At 39.3% G+C, this 22328-nt stretch overlaps 2 protein-coding genes across 2 annotated transcripts; one reads left to right on the top strand and one right to left on the bottom strand.

Moving 5' to 3' along the window:
- Positions 1 to 10: 10 nt before the first annotated feature.
- On the bottom strand, positions 11 to 12586 carry pde11al (phosphodiesterase 11a, like; the record flags this gene model as incomplete). Its single annotated transcript, XM_038707415.1, has 17 exons — positions 12382 to 12586; positions 8287 to 12065; positions 7386 to 7544; positions 6085 to 6174; positions 5630 to 5770; positions 5420 to 5484; positions 5033 to 5153; positions 4589 to 4664; positions 4435 to 4502; positions 4230 to 4322; positions 3108 to 3158; positions 2786 to 2932; positions 2321 to 2428; positions 1588 to 1697; positions 1414 to 1504; positions 316 to 416; positions 11 to 100 (listed from the first exon to the last, which is right to left on the bottom strand). Coding segments are annotated over exons 2-17 (2285 nt in total), but the record flags the coding sequence as incomplete, so codon positions are not given.
- A 750-nt stretch (positions 12587 to 13336) lies between these two features.
- LOC119894749 (uncharacterized protein C7orf31 homolog) lies at positions 13337 to 16530 on the top strand. Its single transcript, XM_038707416.1, has 3 exons — positions 13337 to 13662; positions 14411 to 14499; positions 14584 to 16530. Exons 1-3 carry the CDS (start codon positions 13605 to 13607, stop codon positions 15499 to 15501), a joined length of 1065 nt encoding a protein of 354 aa, XP_038563344.1. The 5' UTR covers positions 13337 to 13604; the 3' UTR covers positions 15502 to 16530.
- The last annotated feature ends 5798 nt before the right edge of the window (positions 16531 to 22328 follow it).

Here is a 22328-nt window from a genome sequence, read left to right on the forward strand (position 1 = left end):
TATTCAGCACAAAGGTAGAAACCTGAGAACTTCTCTGTGTCCTTCATCAGTCCAGCTGAATTCTCCAGACAGAACACACTCAAAGAACTTGGTTCTGCGCCTTACAATGCAGAGAGAGAGGAGTTAAGGACAAAGAAAATGTTTAAAGGACACACAAGACAGCTTTCACCACACCAGCACTTCACCATTTGAATGACAATTCTTCCAATTGCATGTAATAGTTTATACATTAATCTGTAATAATCTGTTTCAGTTGTGTTTATTTTACCAATAATGAACTACTTCACCTCTGAATCCATTAAAAAAAACACTTACTCAAAGTGCAAAGTAAGGTCTGTGGAGAGAATGGCCTGCTTCAATAGTTGCATCATGTTGCTATACTCTTTAGAGCAGAGGTTTGCAAAGATATTGTGACCCTGAGAGAAAGAAAAATACAATAGCATAGAGTAGGCACATACACAAAAGCAGGCACGCATGAGTAATAGTGGCAAAAATGTCTCCTTAGAGCCGATGCATTGGTAAAGTCATCGCTCACTGTCAAATGAAGCTCTCATTATCAGTGTTAATTAGCAATGTGTATAGACTTTATCTGTCCACTGTGAAATAAATCAATAGAGAACACAGTTCCTAATGATCAAACTGATCTACACCTGAGACAAAGCAGCCTCGAAATGTCACTATTGGTCACTGCTGCCGCCTACCAGCAGGCGGTTTGTGCTCAGCACTGGCCCGAAGCTCAAACTGCACACCAGTGGCTTTCTAGTAATCCAGTACACTAAAAAACATAGAATGCTGAAACAGTTTCCAAAGAGGGATCAGACATGTAGTCACCAATTATCGGTGCTTTTTATTAGGTTTTTATGCCATTTTTTATTGTGTACATTTGTGTTGTTTTAGGGACAGACATTGTAAACATGTTTAAGGCTGTGGTACCATTGACCCATAATTACGCAGATAAAAATAATAAAAATTTAATAAATACAATGTACTGGAATGTCTGTGTTTCAAGTCTTTTGCTCCGAAACAACTCTGTACCACCTTCCACCATTATATTTGCATACTTCGTTTTCAAACTACCCAATAAAGAGTATATGAAGGAAGAAAATATTTTTTTTAAGGTTGTCTAGATGACACCATGTGATATTAAAACTATTTATACCATGCAACAGTTTACTTGACGCTTCTCTCACAGTAAAAAGGATCAAATTCATTGGCCATTCCAAATTACCATTAAAGTTTAGTTAAGGAGTAAGTTTACACAATTTGTTAGATGACTTCAAGTAAAACACTTGCAGCACCTTAGTCAAGGAAAGCAAACTAACACCACAAAAGGAAATCTCAGCCAATGCAGCTAATACAGTAGACATCAGAATTACTTGAGCAGTATAATCATATGAGAAATATTGGTCTGACCTCACTTTGAAGGATCATAACTGCATGGTTGAAGTGATGATGCTCCAGGGTGGCTGACGTCCCGTAGAGCAGAGCCAGAGCAGAACCTGTCCTGCAGGAAAAACACAGCAGAGAAACTTTCAGTCACCTATAAGACGTCCATTTGTCATCAAACTTTAGGTCTGGATCACTTACTTGGCTTGAAATGCATTGTTAGTGCCTCTGTGGTCCAGGTCATGACATAGACAGCCGACCATTAGTGCCAGTATCTCTGCATCTGACAGGACATCCTGGAAAGTGGCTGTCTGCCGAAAGTAAAGCAGACACAATTTTACACATCCACTTAGCAGAGTCAACCACAACACTCATTATTTATTCGGTATTACCTATTGCTATTTGATAGGATAAGTCCCACCTGGACCGGGATGGCATGGGATGGGATGGGATGGGAAATGTTTGATCTGGAGGGAAATTAGATCATTCGTCTATTGATGTCCATGAGCACTGAGCATACCTGATCACCCTGGAACTTTACCCAAATATTCCTTCTTTGAATTTTCTCTTAGTGACGTCTCGCCTGTGATGTTTCCTCCTAATAATGTTTTGTTTAAAAAGTGATTGTTGATTAGTTTGGTGATAACTTCACTGAGATTTTCTCAGGACAAACTTCAAAAATAAACTTGACAACGCGTTATCCTCACTGAGGGTCTAAGTTTAGATGGTTTATTTTGGTGGTAATGTGCTTTTACTGTATTTAACAGTTTGACTCTAGTTTGACTGAGTGAAAGAGATATGCATCTTTGAAAGCTGGGTCATCTTTATTTAAAATTTGCCAATTTGTGGGCATGCCAAGCAACTTTAGACTGTTACTCTAATTGAAGGCAATACACACACAATCTGACCTGATTTGGTATATAGTGAAACTTACTGTGATCATAACAAACATGCACTGCGATACATTGAAGGCGTGCCTCCAGTTATGATACGCCACAGTTCGATAATTCTTCCTCACAGTCAGAAGCCAGCGGCACAAAACCTACAAAAAGAGCAGACATACATGTGATATACAGTATCTCAAAACACCCCTCACATTTTTGTAAATATTTGATTATATCTTTTCTTCATTTTTGTTACCAGTGGTTTAGACATTAATGGCTGTGTAATGTGTTATTTTGAGGGGACAGAAAATATACACTGTTATACATGCTGTACACTCACTAATTTACATTGTAGCAAAGTGTCATATCTTCAGTGTTGTCACATGAAAAGATATAATCAAATATTTACAGAAATGTGAGGGGTGTACTCACTTTTGTGAGATACTGTGCATACATACACACCGTGGACACTAGCACTTGACAAACATATTACACAACATATTCCAGGGTCTTACCTCATAGTCAATTTTAAACTTTTGGACCACACCAAGTTCCAGAAACATCCGGAGTGACGCGGTGATCATGGCATCATTATCCAAAGAGAAGTCATTAAAGTGAAACTCATCGATGCCTAACTCACTGCTCAGGGGGATCTTAGCTGCCTTAAGGGGAGAGGACAGAGCTGTCAAACGCACGCAAGGAAGGAGGCAAAGCACTAAAACAGTTTTCAAATTACACTTCACATACAACCACTCACAAGAACCAGATTTCATACAGTTCAGATTGTTAATTATAATGCACATATATGAATGTTGTGTTAATCTTCCTGAGTATTACCTTGAGTCTGTCAACTTCTACCTTGGAACAGGTTGCATGGTAGGACAACATCTTAAAAAAAATAAAAAATAATAATAATTCAAAACAGTGAGATTTAGAAAACATATTCTGATGCTGATCTGAGGCTAATGGGGTGAAAATCCTAAATTAGATAAGAGCAACTCTGAAAAAGAGACTTACTGCTGCAGAAGCTTATCAATATGTTCCGAGAGCTATCTTACCTACTTATCCTGTTACATAATCAGGATCAAAGAAAGCACATCTTGGCTTTTAAAACCGATTTGTTGCTATATTTTGAGTCTCCTCACAGGAAAGAAAATCCATCAGGTGTTTAAAGAAACAGCAACGATCTTGTGACCGAAATACAGGAGTGTGTGTTGCCTTCGGTGAGAGGTGAGCAGACTGGCACATGTATTTATCCTGAATTATTGAAAGGAGCTGAAATATTTATGGTAGCGAAGCAGAACCATGTTTGCTGAGGATAATGTGACTGCTTAGGTTAGATACCGGGCAGTGGAGCAGAACACAGATGGAGACACTAATGAATGTGAAGAGCCTCTGTTAAGATTAGCCTTAATGTGACCACTTCCCTGAACAGAATGGATACCTAATATTTTCCATACATCTATACGTCTATGAAAATCCATCTTGTTGTAAATCAAGATCACTAGTCTAGTTCAAACACAACTTATATAATGTTGATCAGTAGTCTTAATGATTTTGGATGTGTATAAGCATGTATTTTAAAATGTATATGTACTGATGTTAATTTTTCATAGAGATAGTTTATTTAGAGCATGTTTTAATGCATGTGCTGGTATACAATACATTCATGGCATGCAGGTGCTTTGAAAGGACGGGTAGCTAGTGGATGATATATGATATTTCTATAATATCCTTCATTCTAAACAAGATTTTATATATTAGTTTACATTTATTATTTTTGTAATTTGGATATCACATCTTGAAAGAGCTGGATGATGGGAAAAGAGATCAAAATTAAAAACAAAACAATATATAAAGTAATAGATACAAACAAATCTATATAAATGTCTTTTGTCTTCCAAATGGTTAAGAAAAAAAAGCCAAAACTAGTTGTAATCAATATGTTGCAGTGCCTACATCCAGTGCTACAGACTGCTTGGCCCACGTCTTCTTAACTTGATTGTACATCATGGTGTTGTTGATTCCAAGTCCACAGAATATCACAAATGCCTGTACGGAAATAAAAAAACAGAGAAAAGGAACCTGAAAAAAATGGCATAATGTGTATCCAATGCAACAATAGCAAAGTTTTCATGAACCATCTGTAATTTCAAAAATGTACCTCGAACAGTCTCTGATCTGCATCATTGAAAGTCTTCCTGTCAAGGCGATTGAGGATTTGTGCAACCCCTATGAAAACACACATACATTATTGACTGTGACATGAAAACTGGTTTCCAAAGTGAGGACAAATTGATTATTTCTGGTCAACTTACCAATTATCTGGTGAGTTCGATTCCAGATAGGGACGCATAACACTGATCTGATGTGAAACCCAGAGGCCTGATCCGCCTGTGAAGAGAGTAGACAGTGACGGTGGAGCAAGACTGAAAACAGTTTATGTTTGTTTGAGAAATTTAGATTTTAAAGACCTGCACAAGTTTTCTTTGATTGGAAAATGTATTAAATTAAAACACATACATACATTGAAAAATAATAATATGTGGCTTTAAGACAGTTCATAGAAAGATTTTGGCATATCACGTCAGACACATTCAGCAGTGGTCACAAGCACTGTATAATGTAAAGTTTTTTTGTACATCATGGGATTTGTGGGGTGTGTCTGTGCCCACTTACTGCAGCCACAAACATGTATTGTATGTGTCCATGCATGTGTGTGAGCTGTAATAGGTCTAACAGGGAGACCATTGTGTCCACACCTCAGCATCAAAGCGTGGATCTTGACACACGTCGCTGATGTTAACAGGCAGCCCTGTGGAAGCCACCAGCTCAGCAATGCTGTTATTGATCAGCCAATCAGAACACGATAGCTTCTCCATGCTGATGTGGCCAATAAAACAGGAAACAGTCAGGACCGGTCACTTAAACATGCAACACAACAGCAGTAAATATTGAGTGAGTTAATTTTTCTTAATAGGGTTGTTATGTGGGAATGCATCAAAGTGTCATGGATTTGTATGAATGCACATCACATCCATATGTATCCATTTATGGTGTGTATTGGTGTTGTGGCACTAGTCTCCCCCTAGAATAATATTTCTGTCTGTCTGTATGCTAGTGTCTTTTTCATATCATGTCTGTTTCACCTGATGTCACGGTCCATGTTGCACAGGGGAGACATGAGCTCAAACGTCTTGGAGAACTTCACAACCTAAAGAAGCAGAAACGACATTTAGCAACAAAGACAGGGAGAGTTTGCCACAAGGAATGCTACATGGTTTCATGGAAAAGCTAAAGTAAAATAATCTGTGTGTCAGGAAAGACTTTCAAAACTGATAAAGAGCCAGAGGTCTCACAGGTGAGTCGATGTCTTCAAGGAGAAGCACAGAGCAGCGCTCACACTGCAGGAGGGTCAGCGCTCGCTGCATTATCTTCCTAACGATCTTCTCCAGGTCAGTCTGCTCCTCAAACAGGTCGTTGACCACCTCCAACAGAGCCTGTGGCAATGAGAAAGGACACTTATGTTCATACCACAGTGATGATATTGATTATGTCATGTTGTTGAAAGATGAAGAAGAAGTTTTTTGTTAGCCATCATGTGAAATCCTTTCAGTGGTAACCTTTTTATTAAAAAACATTGACTAATGAATAGTCACAAATGTAAGGCATGTTAATGTGTCTAGGGTGAAATTCAATTGCTGTTATCTGTATTTATTTCACTAAGTATGAACATTTTAATGTTACTGTACATTCTCCGGCTATAAATGAATCAAACATCTGTTTTATAAATGCACAGTTTACATTCTCTTACCCGACTCCTTTCATACTCCTTGCGAGATTCAGAAAACAACTTCGCATTGGAAATCGATATTCCACAGAATGGTAGATACATCTGCAGCACCTGAAAGTAGAAAAAAGTGGTGAAAGAGATGCACAATCCATAAATGTTAGGTATTTGCATGCTAAACAAAAGTGCATAAAACTGAAGAAGAAAGGGTGTGCGGGGGTGGGGGTGGAAAGTCATGATGGCCTTAGCTGCTTCTCTGCACAAATTTCTCTCAAATAGATTCCCTGTTAATGAAGTATTGATTTAGAGAAAGAAGGCCTTCAGCAAGACATCAAGGCCCCTAAAATGTCTAGATACGCTGATGTGTTTTTCTATTTTCAGTGTCTTTGTTGCTTTAAAGTACTTAGTGTTGAGTTGCTTTGCTTTAGCTTTATTTAGACTTTTAGATTCACATCCAGTAAAATAATTTTAAAAAATGCTTAAATTACTGCAAACTCAAAACTTTGTATAAAGTCAATTTCTTTGAAGCAGAGGCCAGAGAACATTTGTGTTGAGGATAAATGATTTCCCACAACTTTATTCTGCCACCTTGTGGACAAACTGTTGCAGCTAAATGCAGATGAACTCTTGCAAAGGTGAATAATCAATAAAACAGTTTGCTGTTTATTTACAAAGATTTACTGCAAAGGCATCTATCTATATCTTGATTCTTTTTTTCAATGTATTTATACCAGGAGAGAATCAAATGATCACCTTTACTATTTTATTGCCTGGCTACACACTTAAACAAGAAGCCAGTGCTTTTCACATCTGCGAGATACACAATATATTATTTGCACATCAACAAACTGGGAGAATGAAATCATATTCATAATCTGCGGAACTGTAAAAGAAGTTAAAACATGCAGAATCTAGTAAACCAATTTCCAATGGATTGCTCAGGGAGCAATTTAAAGTGGATCCACTCAAATTGTGTTTCTAAGTGTGCGTATATATTGCACAGCCAGACATATTGAATGCTCCACACTTGAGTAAAAGGTTGACCTCTCCCCTTCATTCTTCTGGTCTTTTGCTTCAGAGGGAACTCTTCGCCCTTCTCCACAGCCATTAAGAAGATTCACAGTACAAACAGTTTTCAGCTGCAGGACGCTCCACAAAAATCCAATTTTAACTCAATCTTTAAAGAGCCCTTAATGGTCAAACCAACAGCAATAACACTGAATATGTTAAATGCCAATAAAGTACATGTGGATGTGAAAATCCCCTGGTAACAGCAGTCTTATATATGTCTTTTTTCAAGAGAGAGAGAAATAACAAAGCCTCACCTTCTCATCATCCTCAGTAAAGGGAGTACCCATGGGATTTTTGTTGATTGCTTGTACAACACCAATGACTTCTCCATCACTGTTACAGATGGCCATACAGAGGATGGACTGAGTCTTGTAGCCTGTTAACTTGTCTATCTCATCACTGAAGCGGTGGTCCTGGAAATGGTGTTCACATAAACACATATTACACATTTATCAAATGTGCATGAGACATTAACAAACACATATACCCTTCATTGTGCCCAGTAATTGCCCTCTATGACAACATTCCTACAACATTTGTGTTCTTTCACGCACAATAAAGCAGCCCTGACGCAATTGTTAGGTGTGATTCTTGGCCTCTTCTTTTTACTATAAGCAGAAAAAACTGTAATACCGCTTGCTGACACATATCTACACTATTGCAGTTGCTAATACACCTCAGGGAGACCCGCATCATCATGTTGCCTTAGCCTCCCAAGCAGCCCAGGGCCATGATATAATGATGCGGAGCGCAACTGGTAGCGTACAAGACGAGATCTGGCTAGAGGGAAGCTGCGAGGATTATAATACTTGTTTTCCTGGCTTTTTCTTTGACTATTGATAATTCTTTTTTATTCTGACATAACTGGGGTAATTACCCACAGCATTTTCTCTGTTTTTCGAATTGAGCAACCCCTCCTCAAGGAACTTCAGAAACAACTGATTAAAATGTAAAATACTTTTCATGTAGGCTAATAAATGGGCACCTCCAACCCGGAGTTGACTGTTTATGTTTCTGTACTCCCAATAAAAGAAAAAAACACAGGTCTCATCCCCACTCCAGTCATAAATCGATAATCAATTGCTTTACTCACTCTAAAAGTATATCAATATGTAGATATCGTACACACTTACAACAGGCTTACATTTAGGCTACCTCATATGCGTTCGGGATGTTTACAGTTTCCCCATGCTCTGCCACGTATCCAATGATACCCTTTCCCCATGGCACCTGCACTTCATTGGAGTTTAGGGTGCTGGAGGATGGTCTGACGGTGGTGCCTGAGTGCACATCAAAGAACTTGGACACCAGTGTCCTCTTGTGCGCGGGTCCCTCAACAAGGAAAAGCGAACACCTGTCTGCATCCACCAGGATACACACATTGATCAGGATCTTGTAACTGAGGTTTGTCAGGTCCAAGTCATTGGAGATGTCCTTCACTAACTCCAAGAAAAACTCCCTCTCGTTGGTTTCCTTAAGTCTGTATTTGTAGTCTATGGCGCTGGACGCGTACTGGGGCACGTTCACCCTGGACTCCAGCAGGGCGCTCAGTATGTGCGCGGTGGTCGGAGGCAGAGAGCTGGCTTTACGCAGAAGCGCACGGCGCCTCATGCTGGACTGGGACTCGTATTCGCTCAGGCTCACATGCTCGTCGTAGGTCCGGTGTGTGGTGGTGGCTTTAGACCGGGCGAAGTTCCTTCGCAGCTCCATGTGGGACGATCTGCGCCGGAGTCCGTCTGGGTTGGCCGGCCAGAGCGGATCCCTGGCAGCACCGCGTTTCTCCTCAGCTGTGGACACTTTCGACGGCTGATGCTCCCTCAACCATCTGCTTACCTGATCATATTTCGCCTTTCGAACGAGATACTCCTCGAAGAGATCTGGGTGGCAGTCCAAAAACGCCTCTATATCCGAGAAGTCAAACGTTGTCATGGTGAACGCCGCTGCGGGGACCAAATGAGAACAAACAAGAGATGGACGAGTCCTAGACGACGGGGTGATGCGCGTGCAGCCGAGCTTCTCAGAGAAGTGATGTCCTCAACAGTTATTCATTCATCCACCATATGGGCCAGTCCATCGTATTCTTCCCTAAAATACTGGGGGCAGAGTTGGTCAGATAGATTCAGTTTATAAAAGACCAGGATGATGACGCCTGAGAGACTAACAGTAGCCTAAAGCTGTCTGTCAAGCGAGATTGAACTGTGTCTCTGGGGAGTTCTGTGACAAACTATGCAGAGGCGTAGAAAAACACGGCGCCTATGTGCTCCCTAGAAACTGGGGGGGAAAACTGCAGGGAAGGCTGTTCAATCTCTCTCTTTATTCTATACCACTATACACTCTGTGCGGGGCTCCAATCAAAAACCGAGAACGAATTTGACTTTTCATTTACTTTTACAACGTGCAGGCAGCACACCATTTTTTTGTGATACAGTGAACAATGGCAGCAGTGTGCTTGATTGAAAGGGACAGCTTATGCCAACAAAAATATGTAAATTTAAACAATACAATATTTATTTTGGGGTGGGTGAAGATTAAGTGCACACATACCTTTGTAATAGTATTTTAGAGTGGCAGCTAGATAGATAGATAGATAGATAGATAGATGTGTGTGTTACCTTGGAGTCAAGTGGCCTTGTGAAAATTACAATACTGTTTTAGTCCCCCACCCTCACACACTACTACACCCACACACACATACAAACACCCAGACACTGGCTGTACCGCTCATTTAACTTGTATAGGTATACTAATATAGCCTTGTATAGTACATAATTTTATTGTTTAAGTATGAAGACTTGCTGCAAAGCCCTTCTTGTTTTAGTTTAGTCTTGTTTAGTTCTGTTTCTTTCAGTTTATATTTTCCTTACATGGTGAATATTAAACAAATTGATACACAGCAAACCCTGGGTTGGCTCCAGGTAGTTGGTTTAAGGGGTCAATAGGGGACCCAAAAATTTTTTAGGGCCTCTAGTTTGTTGGCCCATGGGGTCAAGCTGGCAATTTGCAACATGAATGGAGAAATTAACCAATGTCACCTGCACCTCTTTGGCGAGAGGTGCATTAATTTCTCTGAATGTTTCAGAGGTTATTAATGTAGTACCTATAAGAACTTTAAGTTGACTACTGTTGGTGTGTACAACCCTGCAGGGGTTAAGCATCACCCTGAATCTGCAGAATAACTTTATATTATTGAAATCACTGTGGCACATTTACAATGCAGCAGCAGGAAATGTAATCCGGAGAGCGTCTGTTCCGCTGGGGCAGAGCAGGGTAATTGGTTACTGGACTTAGCTTAGGCTGCTTGATAGGACTTGGGTGTTTGGCTGAGACTTTGGACAAGGTCTCTTGCGAATCCCAATTAAAAAGCAGAATGCCGAATATGGGTCTTGTGAGAGCCAAGAAACAAAGTAAACCTTGCTGCTTGGAAAGCAGTCTATGTCATGTCCAAGGAGATGTAGCTGCATCAGTCTTGGGTGTGTGCTGATTGAAAACTGGTATTTTGGTGCTGCTTTTAAGGGTTCTTATGTTTTCAAGATTGACGAGCAGATCAGGTATTTTTACAGTCAACTGCTTACAGTGAGTGATGCAATCTCACATAAACAGTTTCGGATATTTCTGTCTCTACTTTTTTTGTCTCTGTGCTTTTCACACTGGCTCATTTAGGAACTGGTGATACATTTAGCAACATTTAAATCAGAATCTGATGACAGTTGGAGGCTTTTTGATCACTGTCAGTGAAATCTTATCAAGTCATACCCTCATAGTGCTGATGGAGCACATTAGCTGAGTTTTTGAGCATAAACTCTTAAATAATAAAATAAATAAATAATACAATAAAATAATACCTAAATATGTTTTTAAAAACATGTATAAACAACCCCAAAATGTGGACAGGAGACTTTCTGGGGTCCCTTAGTAAAATCAGGGATCATTTTGAGTCACTCACTAGGGGCTGACACAATGAGGTTCTTTTAATGGTAATGAAATCGCACCAAATGGAATTTGACAGTTTGATACAAATCCTTGAGCCCTTTGATATGAAAAGTTTTAGAAACGATCCTGACACATAATCATTTTTTTCACCAAAAATGGGAAAACAATTTACATTACATTGCAGAGTAACAGCACCACAGACAGCGCACATCTAGGCATCCACTACACCCTAGAAGATGTTCTACAAAATGAGCACACAATTTCTAAATCAGCATAAGAACAAGGTGATTCTCAGACTGAAATTATCTTTAAGATTGCTCCAAAAACTTTCTCTGAACAAGTTTTGTGGCATTGCCTAAGGCATGCAGTCTGAAACAGTGTAACTGTTTTTATGTTGCATAGGAATGGTGACAACAAAACCTGACTCCTGTAACCAAACACCACCCGCACACAGCTTGGATCTAGTGTCATCATGTGCCGGCTGAACCCAGCTTGATTTCATTCCACCCCATGCTTAGTTGTATGAGTTCCCAAACTGTGAACGTGTAACATTATCAGATCCACCCTTGATGACTGGATGATTGGCATCCTGAGCAGTGATTTCCCACTGGATATGAAAATACTGACGTAATATGAAATATCAGCACATGTAGACCTATATGTTAACAATTGTACGCCTACATGACAAGGACAAAAAGTAATGTTCAAAAGGTTACAGTTGATATTTCTTCTGATCTTAGCAAACCAAATGTGTGATGTTGTTTAAGTGTTTACTCTTTGGCTGTTTAGACTACACCTCTATTCACACAGTATGTGCTGTGGGCTGGATTGTGTGTCACTCACTGTGATCCTATTGTTTACTGTAACACAGTCACTCTGGCTGTCCCAGGAATCCAAACACACCTCACTGGTCACAAGTGAAGACGAGGGAGTCCAGTTCTGTCAACGAAAGCTTCAGCATTTCCACTCTTGTCCGTCTGGACCAAGAAGACTGCTTCCAATGTCTGCACCAGGAGAAGAAAATAGACTTCTCAGGATCTGTCTTTTTTTTTTTTTTTGCCATTCACAAAACCTTAAAAAAAATAATTATATCCCATTGATTTTGTATTTAACATTGCCTAGGTAAGTGATATGATATGATATGTGTTTTTGTGATTTTTTTTTAGCTTAATTGCTGTGTAATTACTGTATTTCATAATTATCAATGATTAATTTAGTAGAAAAAATAGAAGAGACACTTCTGGCTAAGTCATATCTTGTCGTTAAGAAACATACATGTTTTCAGTTTTTCTATGCTGTTGATCATGTGTATAAACATACCATTCGTTGTATGAGCCAAGTTGGTTGTGTGCCATTTAGGGACAAACTGGTGGAGACATCCCTCCCCAGCATTTCATCCTCTCTTCACCTTCTTTTATTCTGAGTTGGAGCTCCAGCAGCCAGATGGAGCCCAAGTCCTCACTAAACCATGGCGTCCCACCTGATTCAAATGACCATTATAACTTTGGTTATGGAGGAGCCATTATATCTGAGTGAGTGTAGAAAATTTTTTAAAATTAAATATTTAAACCATCAATTGTAGCGTAATCAGATAGTTGTTTTACCTTCACAGGCATATCACCACTGCACAACGTTATAACAACACTGTCAGAAAGAAAAGTAAAGTTCGTCTCAATGATGAGCTGTGAGTATCCATTGATTTATCATAAATGTGGTCATTATTAACAATGAACAAATTCACTGAAATCCTATAAAAATGTATGCCTCAGTGGTGATGAATGATAACATTAGTTTTGTTTCTTTTCTCAGCATACCAAAACCAACTGATATAAATATGGCGTGAGTACTTTCTGTGTTAACTCTTTCTGTAGATGCACGAACAGAGGATAGACTGATTCCTTCCTTACAAATATCAACACATGCATGTTTGCAAGTTGCAAGTTTTCTTGTGTCTGCCTCGTTAGCACACGTCTTCATTTTATTCCCTGATGCCTCCAACAGGGAGAAAATGCTAAAGATTGCAACCCCAAAACAGCATCCCTATACATCCCACGTCTCCCAGTTTGCAATGTTCCCATCGTTCTGCTCTCCAGACGACCCTGAAACAGGAGTCAGAGCTGCCTCCCAAACTTTCCTCAACCCTTTGATCCCAAATAGTGCACCAGATGTGACTCTGCTGAACAAAACTAAAGGTAAGTAAATTATGGTAAGAGGGGACGATATAATAGATGTTTCCAGGGAGGTTTAAGATGTCTTTATTTCCATGCACAGGTAGTCCATATAGACATGAGATCTTGGAGACACCCTTAAAGACTAGGAAGAAAGCTGTTATGTGGACCGGTGAACATGGCTTCTTGGATGTGAGTAATGGAACTGTGTTATGCAATACATAAAAAGACAAGTGTTCTAACAACACCTTCCTGCAGCACACAAAGCCACTGAAGGGAGACAACCAGGTTTTCTATCCCACTCCTCCAAAGACAGTGCTACCCAACTCTAAACTTCGTGATTGGGATTTGTCGTTATCTGAGCGGACAAGCAACATGCTGAAAAATTTGGAGAGGACTCAGTGGGTCACATCTTATCAAGAGCACTACACAGGTAAAGAAACCCAAACACTGTTCATATGTTAGGGACTGTACAAAAATTATTGAAGTGGGGAGTGGGGCTTATATTTTGTTTTATAATAATAACTAAAAAAAGGTCTTCCTCAATGATTACAAGTAATATTTTCTTTGGACAATGTCTTTGACTTAAATTTAACATGTGATGCTGAACATGCATCATATAGTCTACCTTCATATGACACTTCCCTGGAGTTCTGCTTTCTGTTCAAATGCAGAATAAAGTGAAGGTGAGAAACATTGACAGGCTCTTTGGAAACATAATGTTGTGACTCCAGTCACAAGTTACTCTTAGCTACTAGTTATTATGATGGGGATAATAAAGCCCTGAGACAGAGACAGAACTAATGTCCTCTGCATTAGTGCACGCAAAGCGCACCTTTATGAACTACCGCACACATAAAAGCTTTCCCTTATTGTAAGGGAAGGCCCCCTCTTATCCTCTCTCTCTGTGAACCCAACCGGTCGAAGCAGTTGGCCTCCCACCCTGAGTCTAGGTTCTGCTTTTACCTATTAAAAAGAAGTTGTTTTTCCTTGCCAAGCTCTTGGCAAGGAAAATATTATTACATAAGTACAGTCTAGACCTGCTCTATGTGAAAAGAGCCAAGAGAAAACTTCGGCTATGAATTGGCACCATATAATTAAAACTGAACTGAAATAAATAACTGAATTACATGAAATTGCAATATTAAATATCTGACATTTGAAGTTTGATTTTTTTTAAGGATCAGGGCCAGCAAATCCTCTAAAGATAGATGACTTCAAGGAAAAAATAAGTGACCTTACTGGGATGAATTCACACACTGCACCACTGGTAAAGTCCCAGAGAACATTGTACCATTTTACAGCAGCATGTGCATTGTGCAACACTAATCCTAATGAGTTCCTTTTCCTACAGAGAGAAAGGTCCTTTCCTGTGTTTGTTCCCTCTAAAGCAAAAGGAGGTTGTAGAAGAAGACTAGGGAGCTGCGTGGTGGTGAGGAGCATGTGCAGTCCTGATGAGACTGAACTCCCAAACCAAGGCACTGCTTCAGCTACTATAAACCAACACAGGCCGCAAGAGATCACAGTTAAGCATAAAGAGGCACAGCATGCAAACCAATGGGGACATAGTGAATCAAGGTACAGCTCTGGCCCCACAGAAGCACAGGGAGCTGAGCTGTCTCAGGAGGTCTTATACAAACAACAAACTGAGAGCAAAAGCTCTGTGTATGAGGGCAGGGTGGGAGTAAACTGCAAAGTCCAGTTTGATGAAAGTCCCATGCAAGTATCACAGAGCAGCCAAGAGGCTAATGCTGCACAAATCACAGACACAGAGCGACCCCTGGACCTGTACAACAGCCCACTTTCCCACGGAGGGACGGAGGTCAAGAGACAGAAAAGCATGATGGAGCTGCGTGTAGAGGTTGAACCAAGTAGCAAAACAAAGTATTTTAAAGCCAGAAGAAATGTATCTAGCCTTAGTGAGTCAGCTGTAGCCAAAGACCTTGCAGGTATTAAATCACATGCAAACTTATTGTCAAGGGCAGCTTCAGAGCAAGAGAAACTGGGACAGAGCAGAGAGCTGCCTAACCCCTGCATCTTGCCAAGGCCTCCTGTCCTGCCTGGCATTCATTCAGTGGACAGAGTTGGGAGTGTGGGTGGAGAAGGTGCAGCTGTTAGACTCCTGGACCTTCAAAATTCATTCATTAATTCGATAGCCCATCGCAACTTTAACAGCTCCATCACACGTGCTGCTGTCAACCTGAGGGACAATGTAGCCACAGGGAAAAAACACAACTTTTATGGGATCAACTGTTACTACCTCCATGGATAACCTAATGGACATGAATTTTACTTTTCCTGGAAGCAAATAATAGCCATAATATTTAGAATCCCAAAAGCAAGTGAATACCTCATTATAAAATGTAACCTTAACTGAATACCACCACTGAGTTTATAGCAATTAAATGTTTAACTTCGAAAATCATCTGAATTTATGTGCTTTGAATTCCCCTTCAGAGTCTAATATTTAGAGAAATTACATCAAGTTGCTCAGTAAGTTAAATGCAGATTTAAAGAATTGGTCAAAAAATCTTTCAAACACCAAAATTCAAACTTCAACATATGGGCTTCCAAGAATAAGCAATGGAGCCTGAGAGGAAACAGGTTATGTTCAGTCACTTTGTCATGTTATCCAAGTTTCTGATCTGCCTACAATACAAGAGGAAGTGTTCTTCATAGCCTGGATGTTAAAGTTATACTTTTTTGTTGATCTTGAATTTGGCTGATTTTAATTTTTAAGATCAGAATTTCAGCAACTTGAGAAGAGTTGTCTCTGAATTTGTAAAGCTTGAACGAACGTAGAGGAGAGAACCACATAAATCAAACCACAACAATTCATATAAATGGTTTTCAAAGACTGCAATAAATTAAGTTGTTTTATTTTCAACCACAGTTGTGGTTAAATGATATTTAGTTGCTTGTAAGACTCAAATTATTACAGCTATAATTTGCTTCCATAACATCCGCACCAAACAGTGGTCGGCACAAAAACAAAGAGTAACTATGAAGGCTGTAAGATTTCTTATATGCTCACAATAAAATGCTGCGATTCATCATTTCTTTCAAGAAACTTTCCAGATTGTTTATTTAACTCAGTACTTGCTCAGTATGTTGTTAGCATAGTGAACAGCAGGCCAATTTGCAAATATTGTTAATTTGCTCTTTGGTTCAATGCTTTTCATTTGTAATATGGTATTCATCAGAGCTCAGGATGTGGCCCATAATACAAAAATGGTCTTATATAAGGCTCCCATAAGCCACAGCTGATTGTATGGGTAAAATAAAAGAAATAATCTTCAAAGCTGGCTTCTGTGAGTTCAGTCTGCCTACACAGTCCACACAGAAGAGATATTCAGCAGTGGTAAATTCATAATGCAGAGCAGATGAATACTTTGGTGTTTCAAGTAACCTTTCTAATTTAACAGAGGAGAACATTTGTATTAAGATTCCTGCGCCCCCCCTCCCCCCTCCTCCCAAATGTGACAGAGTTCACCACAGAGCATTGTGTTGGCTGTGTTACGGAATCTTTCTCTCTGTACTGCAGTAACCTTCTAGCTCGCCGATGTGAAAGGAAAAAAAATGCCTTTTCACAAATAATCTGTTGCAGTCAGGCTGACTCGACGTGAAAGGGTTTTTTTTTTGTGACAGCAAGTCCTTCAACAGCAAGCCTGCAGCCTTGAGTTGTGTTGGCCTTTCATTCAGACTTTCAGAGGAAGAAAAAAAAATCCCAATGATAATTTCTCAAACAGGAAAATGGAGAGTAGCCTGCAATTCTCTTGCTGAAGACTTTAAACAATCGCAAGTTGCGGGTCTACTCCCAACGACTTCTGCAGATAAGATGGTTTTGTTGCCGCAATAGATGTTTTTGTTTGTTCGTTTTTGCTAGTGTGCACGTGCAACAAACCTGCATTTATGAAAACTTTCAACTTTTCAAACCTACCCCTCTACAGTACAGCGTTGCCCTCAGGGAACGGAAAGTTTTCTTAAGCCCCATATCCAGTACTTGTTTCTTTAAATGATTTCAACTAATTCGAATGGTCAAAAAAGTATCAAAGAACAGTCCAATAAGGTGTGGGAGTCACTATGAAGCACCATTTGAAGGCAGAACTTCCTTTTCTGACACTTGGTCACAGGAGCAGGTGGTGTGAGAAGAAAGCAAGATTATTTGGTTCAGAAATCTTATATAAAATGACATGAACTTTAATAAAAAAAGATATGTTTGTGTGTATGAAGGTGTAGAGAAGCCTTTTGTCAGGTTTATGACTTTCTTTTTTATTTTGCATGTTCAGAAATTCAGTTTTTCTTTTTGTTGCCTCAGGGCAACGTTGTGCGATAAGGGCTACTTTTCAAGGAGGTTTTTACTGACCACGTGTTTGGATGTTATCACATATTATCACATGCAGTAGTTCACAATATAAGCTCTAAATATATTTGTACTTATTCATTTATTAAGTTTTACTTATTTAACACGTTTCCACAGAAAAATGGACATAAGATCGTTCTTTGTAACTAAAGAGCAGGATTCGTTTGTTGGGTAACATCCCATCTGACAGCAGGGACAGTGAGGGGGAGTGGACGGGAGAAAAAGTTTGAGCAGAAGTCAAAAAATAACTTCAGAAGTTCTTTCAGGAGCTCTGGTTATCATTCAAATTATATATATAGCAGACAATACACAAAATAGAGGTCAAATATCAAGCTGTAGTTATTCTTGTTGTATTTTCGTTGGCATTGGAAACTTACTGGTATCTGTCAATAAAAATATATAAAAATGGAGCATGAAGATGAAGACTCTCATCCCTAACTAGGGTTGGGTATCATGAACCATTTCCAAGAAACATGGATTTGATAAGAAACGTGCGTCTGGATTCTGCTTATCAGTTCCTAACTTTCTGCATGTTTCAGTGGTTCTCCCGATTGATTAAAAAGTGTCACTTATCTGCTAGGACCTGCTAAGTGGACGTAATTTCACGGCATTTGTTATGCAGTACGTCATCAAAGCAACGTCTCAAGCTCAGGTACAAAACAGGTGAGCTGATATTCACCATTTATACTGAAGGGAAACGAATGATGTCTACAGATGATTCCAATATATTTTTCTTAGAGATGAGTCCCCAGAGACGCCCCTCTAGGACACAGTAGACACCTTTCACTTTAGCCATGAAGGGGAAGGTGAGCAAGTGAATATAGGTCACCGAATGCTGACAAGATCTGTGGTGAAAGGGTTGGAACCAGAACCAAGAGTCAATAAGAACCGAAATCAAAAAGTAGAATCGGAATCAGATTTGGAATCGATAAAAGTAAAATAATACCCAGATCTATTCCTAACCAGGATTTCTGCTTGGACAGTAGGCTACCTCACACAGGAACACCCTTAGTAATAAAGAACAGCTTTTTGAAGTTTCACAGGGAGTGAAATGTCATTACATAAATAACATTATATGACAGGAAACACTACATGATACAAACCTATGCCTGTGTCAAAACCAATTGATCAGTGTGTTTCAAGTGTTGTTTCCTTTTTTCTTAATGATTTCTTGCCATTTTTTAAAAATATTTATGATTTTGTATTTCTGTCTGAGCATAGTCTTATGATCTGTGAATTCATAATGTTCTATGTGATTCTGTACCATTGTTGCACAACGTTGCCCAACGAAAAAATATTTTGGGGTGGGAAGGTCCAAAAAAAAAAAAAAGTTGTCCCAAAATGAACCAAGAAATGATGTGGAATATTTTTTTCATGTACCATCAAATAGTCATTGGGTATATGCAAATATTAAAATGATGCTCTACTTCTATTTCGTATTTCTCATTTTAACGTGAGCACGACTGAAAAACTGTAATTCAGCAGTTTGTCCAGCAGGTGGTGTTGTATTATCATTCTCAGCCCCTGTCTTCTGTAATTTATCATTCTGAATTTTTTTCGTTTTTTCTGATAACGGCTGTCTGCAATCGACATGATTTTCACTTTCACATACATTGAGTAGGCTAAAAAAGAGTAATCCCACTCCTTATCTACAAATGAACACCATATCAGATTGAAATATTGATATTAATCTAATATAGTTTGTTTAATCTAGATCTGAAATAAAACTCGAAATTGAAAAGACCTTAATTAAATGACTCACTTGCAAAGTGATGAGTTTGACTGTCTCGCTGTGTCCTTGCATTTGAGGTGCTCCACAACACGTCATGGAAAAGATGCTGTCAATGGCACAAACCCCGCCCTTTCGAAGTGACGCCTATCTGTGTTCTGCCTTTTAATTGGAGTTTTGGCTCCAGTCAGTCACGCACCGACGCCCTCTTCCGTACAGCGGTGCAGAAAGTATTGCTTTTCAGAGCTGGTTGGTCGCGGATGGTTCATGTGCGTGCATGTCGAGACTGGAGAGGGCATGCTGTCAGTTTGAGGCTGTAGTTTTGAGTTCCTCCTCATTTGCTGTGTTATCTCCTTTTGGGTTAGATAAAGCGACTGTTTCCAAAACTCCCAGCTTTCCTCATCTGGAATTCACATCTGGAACTCTGTCAAGGTGAGTGCGTATTTTTTGACAAGTAAAATTCAGTGGTCTTTTACTAGATTGTTTATTTATTTTAATTTTATTATTTTATAATGTAAGTCGTGTTTCCCTTTGGAAATCATACATAGTCGAATAAGTCACGTGCATTTAAAAGTTGCATTGCGGTGCCTGTATGTTCTTGCTGAGGTCAACCACTTCAGAACAGTTAAACAGAATAAAAATTCTCTTTCAAAGCTTTTAAGTGAAACAAGCCAACAGTAAGACCACATTCCTTTAAACAGTGGGTTAAACTCTGCACTAGGGGTTCCTAAGCAGCTGGATCATTTGCAATATTCCTGTTAAAGTATTTCATAACATGTGATTTACACAAAAAAACATTAATAGATCTTTTCAGTCTCCATGGTAACTCCCACTTCCTCTTTCTCTAGACAAGTTGTGGTGGATAGATCTTCCATATAAACCTAACATAGGCCTGCTGTAGGTCTCTGCCATAACAGTAGCAAGCTATCAATAACCACAAGCCAAAACTATGAATAATGTGCCTTTACAGTATGAGAGGCTGCATCTCTCATGCTGAGTGGATGTAGGTGTGTGATGAGACTCAGCGCAGATTGGATCCATTTTCAGATTTAATCAGGGCTTGAGCTCAGCATCTCACTACACAGTGTTTGGAGCAAAAACATGAATATGGAGAATTTTACAATATGTCAGTTACCATGCATATGGCAGATGTAGTAAATTCCCTCATAATTACCATTCTGTGAGATTCTCATACTGAACATTGTGCTTGTGCCAAAACCTTCCTGTCAAATGTCAACGTTAATCCTAATAAATCTGGGTGAGATGCTACTCAAAGCTCAAAGCTACTTTTGTTTGGAAAAATATCTCTTTGGCTCACGTACAGAGTAGCTATAATTTGAGGACTTACAAAGTGTTATCGCAGCTCTTTTGGGTGTTGTGTCAACAATTCAACAGAGGAGGCTTTTCAGATACTCCTTTGGCTGTGCGTGTTTTGGAACATGTGTGAGGCTCAACAGGGCTACTGAGAGTTTCTGTGCATGTGTCTGTCATATGGTACTCAGATTGGTATACAGGTGAAGGACAAAATCACATTCACCATGGAGCATTTTGTTTTTGTTTTGAGAACAGGAGGCTGTCACACTGTCAGAGCTGTGTGGATTGTTTGGTTGACCAACAGGTTACTTTTGCAGCTCCAGAGACTGTTGTTCTTATCACTCCCAGAACAGAGATTGCAGTCAAGCACAGGGAGGGAAATGAATCAATAGAATCTGTGGAATGCAGCAGCAAAAAAACCCAAAACATCTTTATCTGTCCCACAATGATTTCAGGTTTCCCCGGCACCAAGCTGAATCTTTGAATAAATGCGCACAACCTATAATCAATTCCTCTGTGAACATCTATCCAGTTTTTTGTGCCGAGTCTTTGCATTAGATTGAGTGTTTCTGCATTTTTCCAGGTCACCTGCTGTGTGCTGTATGTACTCAGGAATGTTCTGTTATAGGGCAGAATATAACACAGATAGCCAGTCCAGCACGTTGATATTTACCAATCAGTAATTCCCTTGAATTGATTAGCCACACTTGGATAGCACAGCATGTAGAGCTGTAAATGTAGTTGAAGTCACTAAACACATTATTATAAGCCATACAGTAGCCTGTGTAACATTGCTCCAGGGTCTGCTCTCTACCTTTTTGAATATCCACTAAACAAGTGAATAATGCAGGAAGTGGAGAAATAGGACCAGCAGAACAGCTGTTGTGACACCTCATTCATGTGACTGGTGTTGCCTCTTTTTGCATGGGGCTCCATAAATAAATCATGTGGTTTCATATGTAAATAGGTAGATGTGGTTATAGGCATGCAAAGGTGAAACTAAAGTTATGGACCATGTCTGTTTTTTCTTACATTTCCAATTTGATTTTAGTTTTTAGTTTTTATTTAGTAAATTACAAAAGTTGTATCAGGTGTTACAAGATCACCAGTAACTAACTGTCTTTATATCAGGTAAAAAAAAGTTTTTAATTTATAATGACAGGTTGCTGATCTTGTCTTTTGCTTCAACCAGAGAATGAAAGAAGCTTGAAGGCTGATGTCATAACTACTTCAGAGGCTGCCAGATATCAGCATGAAATTTTAACGAGGGCAGCACTACCAGATACTTTTAACTTAAAAACAATAGTTCACTCCACGGGCAAAAGCATGTTTTCACCAAACTCCTCCGTACAGCCTCGGTCATTTGCTTGGTTAGTAGGGCTGAATTATTCAAAATGTTCACAATCTTAAAAGACGGCAGCTCTGATGTACTTAAATAATGTAGGTCTTTGACTCTGAAAATAATATTTTCAACTTATCTTTACTCATTTCCACATTTGGGCAGATGTTAATTACTAAGTCAGCCCTGGCTTGTAAACGCGCAAGGTTGTATAACGAAAAGAAAGTTTTTAGTCTCTTCAGGCTAAACACACAGAACTTAAGATATAATTAAGTGTTTATGAAAATATGATAACATTTAAAATAAAATAAAACAATATATACAATTATTTATATACATATACATACACGTGTA

This window comes from Micropterus salmoides, unplaced genomic scaffold, assembly GCF_014851395.1.
Source record: "Micropterus salmoides isolate LMB-PRFRI ecotype aquatic unplaced genomic scaffold, ASM1485139v1 Ms_hic_scaffold_899, whole genome shotgun sequence".
Classification (NCBI taxonomy): domain Eukaryota; kingdom Metazoa; phylum Chordata; class Actinopteri; order Centrarchiformes; family Centrarchidae; genus Micropterus; species Micropterus salmoides.

What these genes read in the sequence shown, in the direction of transcription:
- LOC119894749 (XM_038707416.1), top strand. Translation starts at nt 13,605, where the DNA reads ATGCTGAAAAATTTGGAGAGGACTCAGTGGGTCACATCTTATCAAGAG. An exon ending in TTATCAAGAGCACTACACAG is followed by an intron (nt 13,663 to 14,410) that starts GTAAAGAAACCC and finishes ATTTTTTTTAAG; the next exon opens with GATCAGGGCCAGCAAATCCT. An exon ending in ATTCACACACTGCACCACTG is followed by an intron (nt 14,500 to 14,583) that starts GTAAAGTCCCAG and finishes CTTTTCCTACAG; the next exon opens with AGAGAAAGGTCCTTTCCTGT.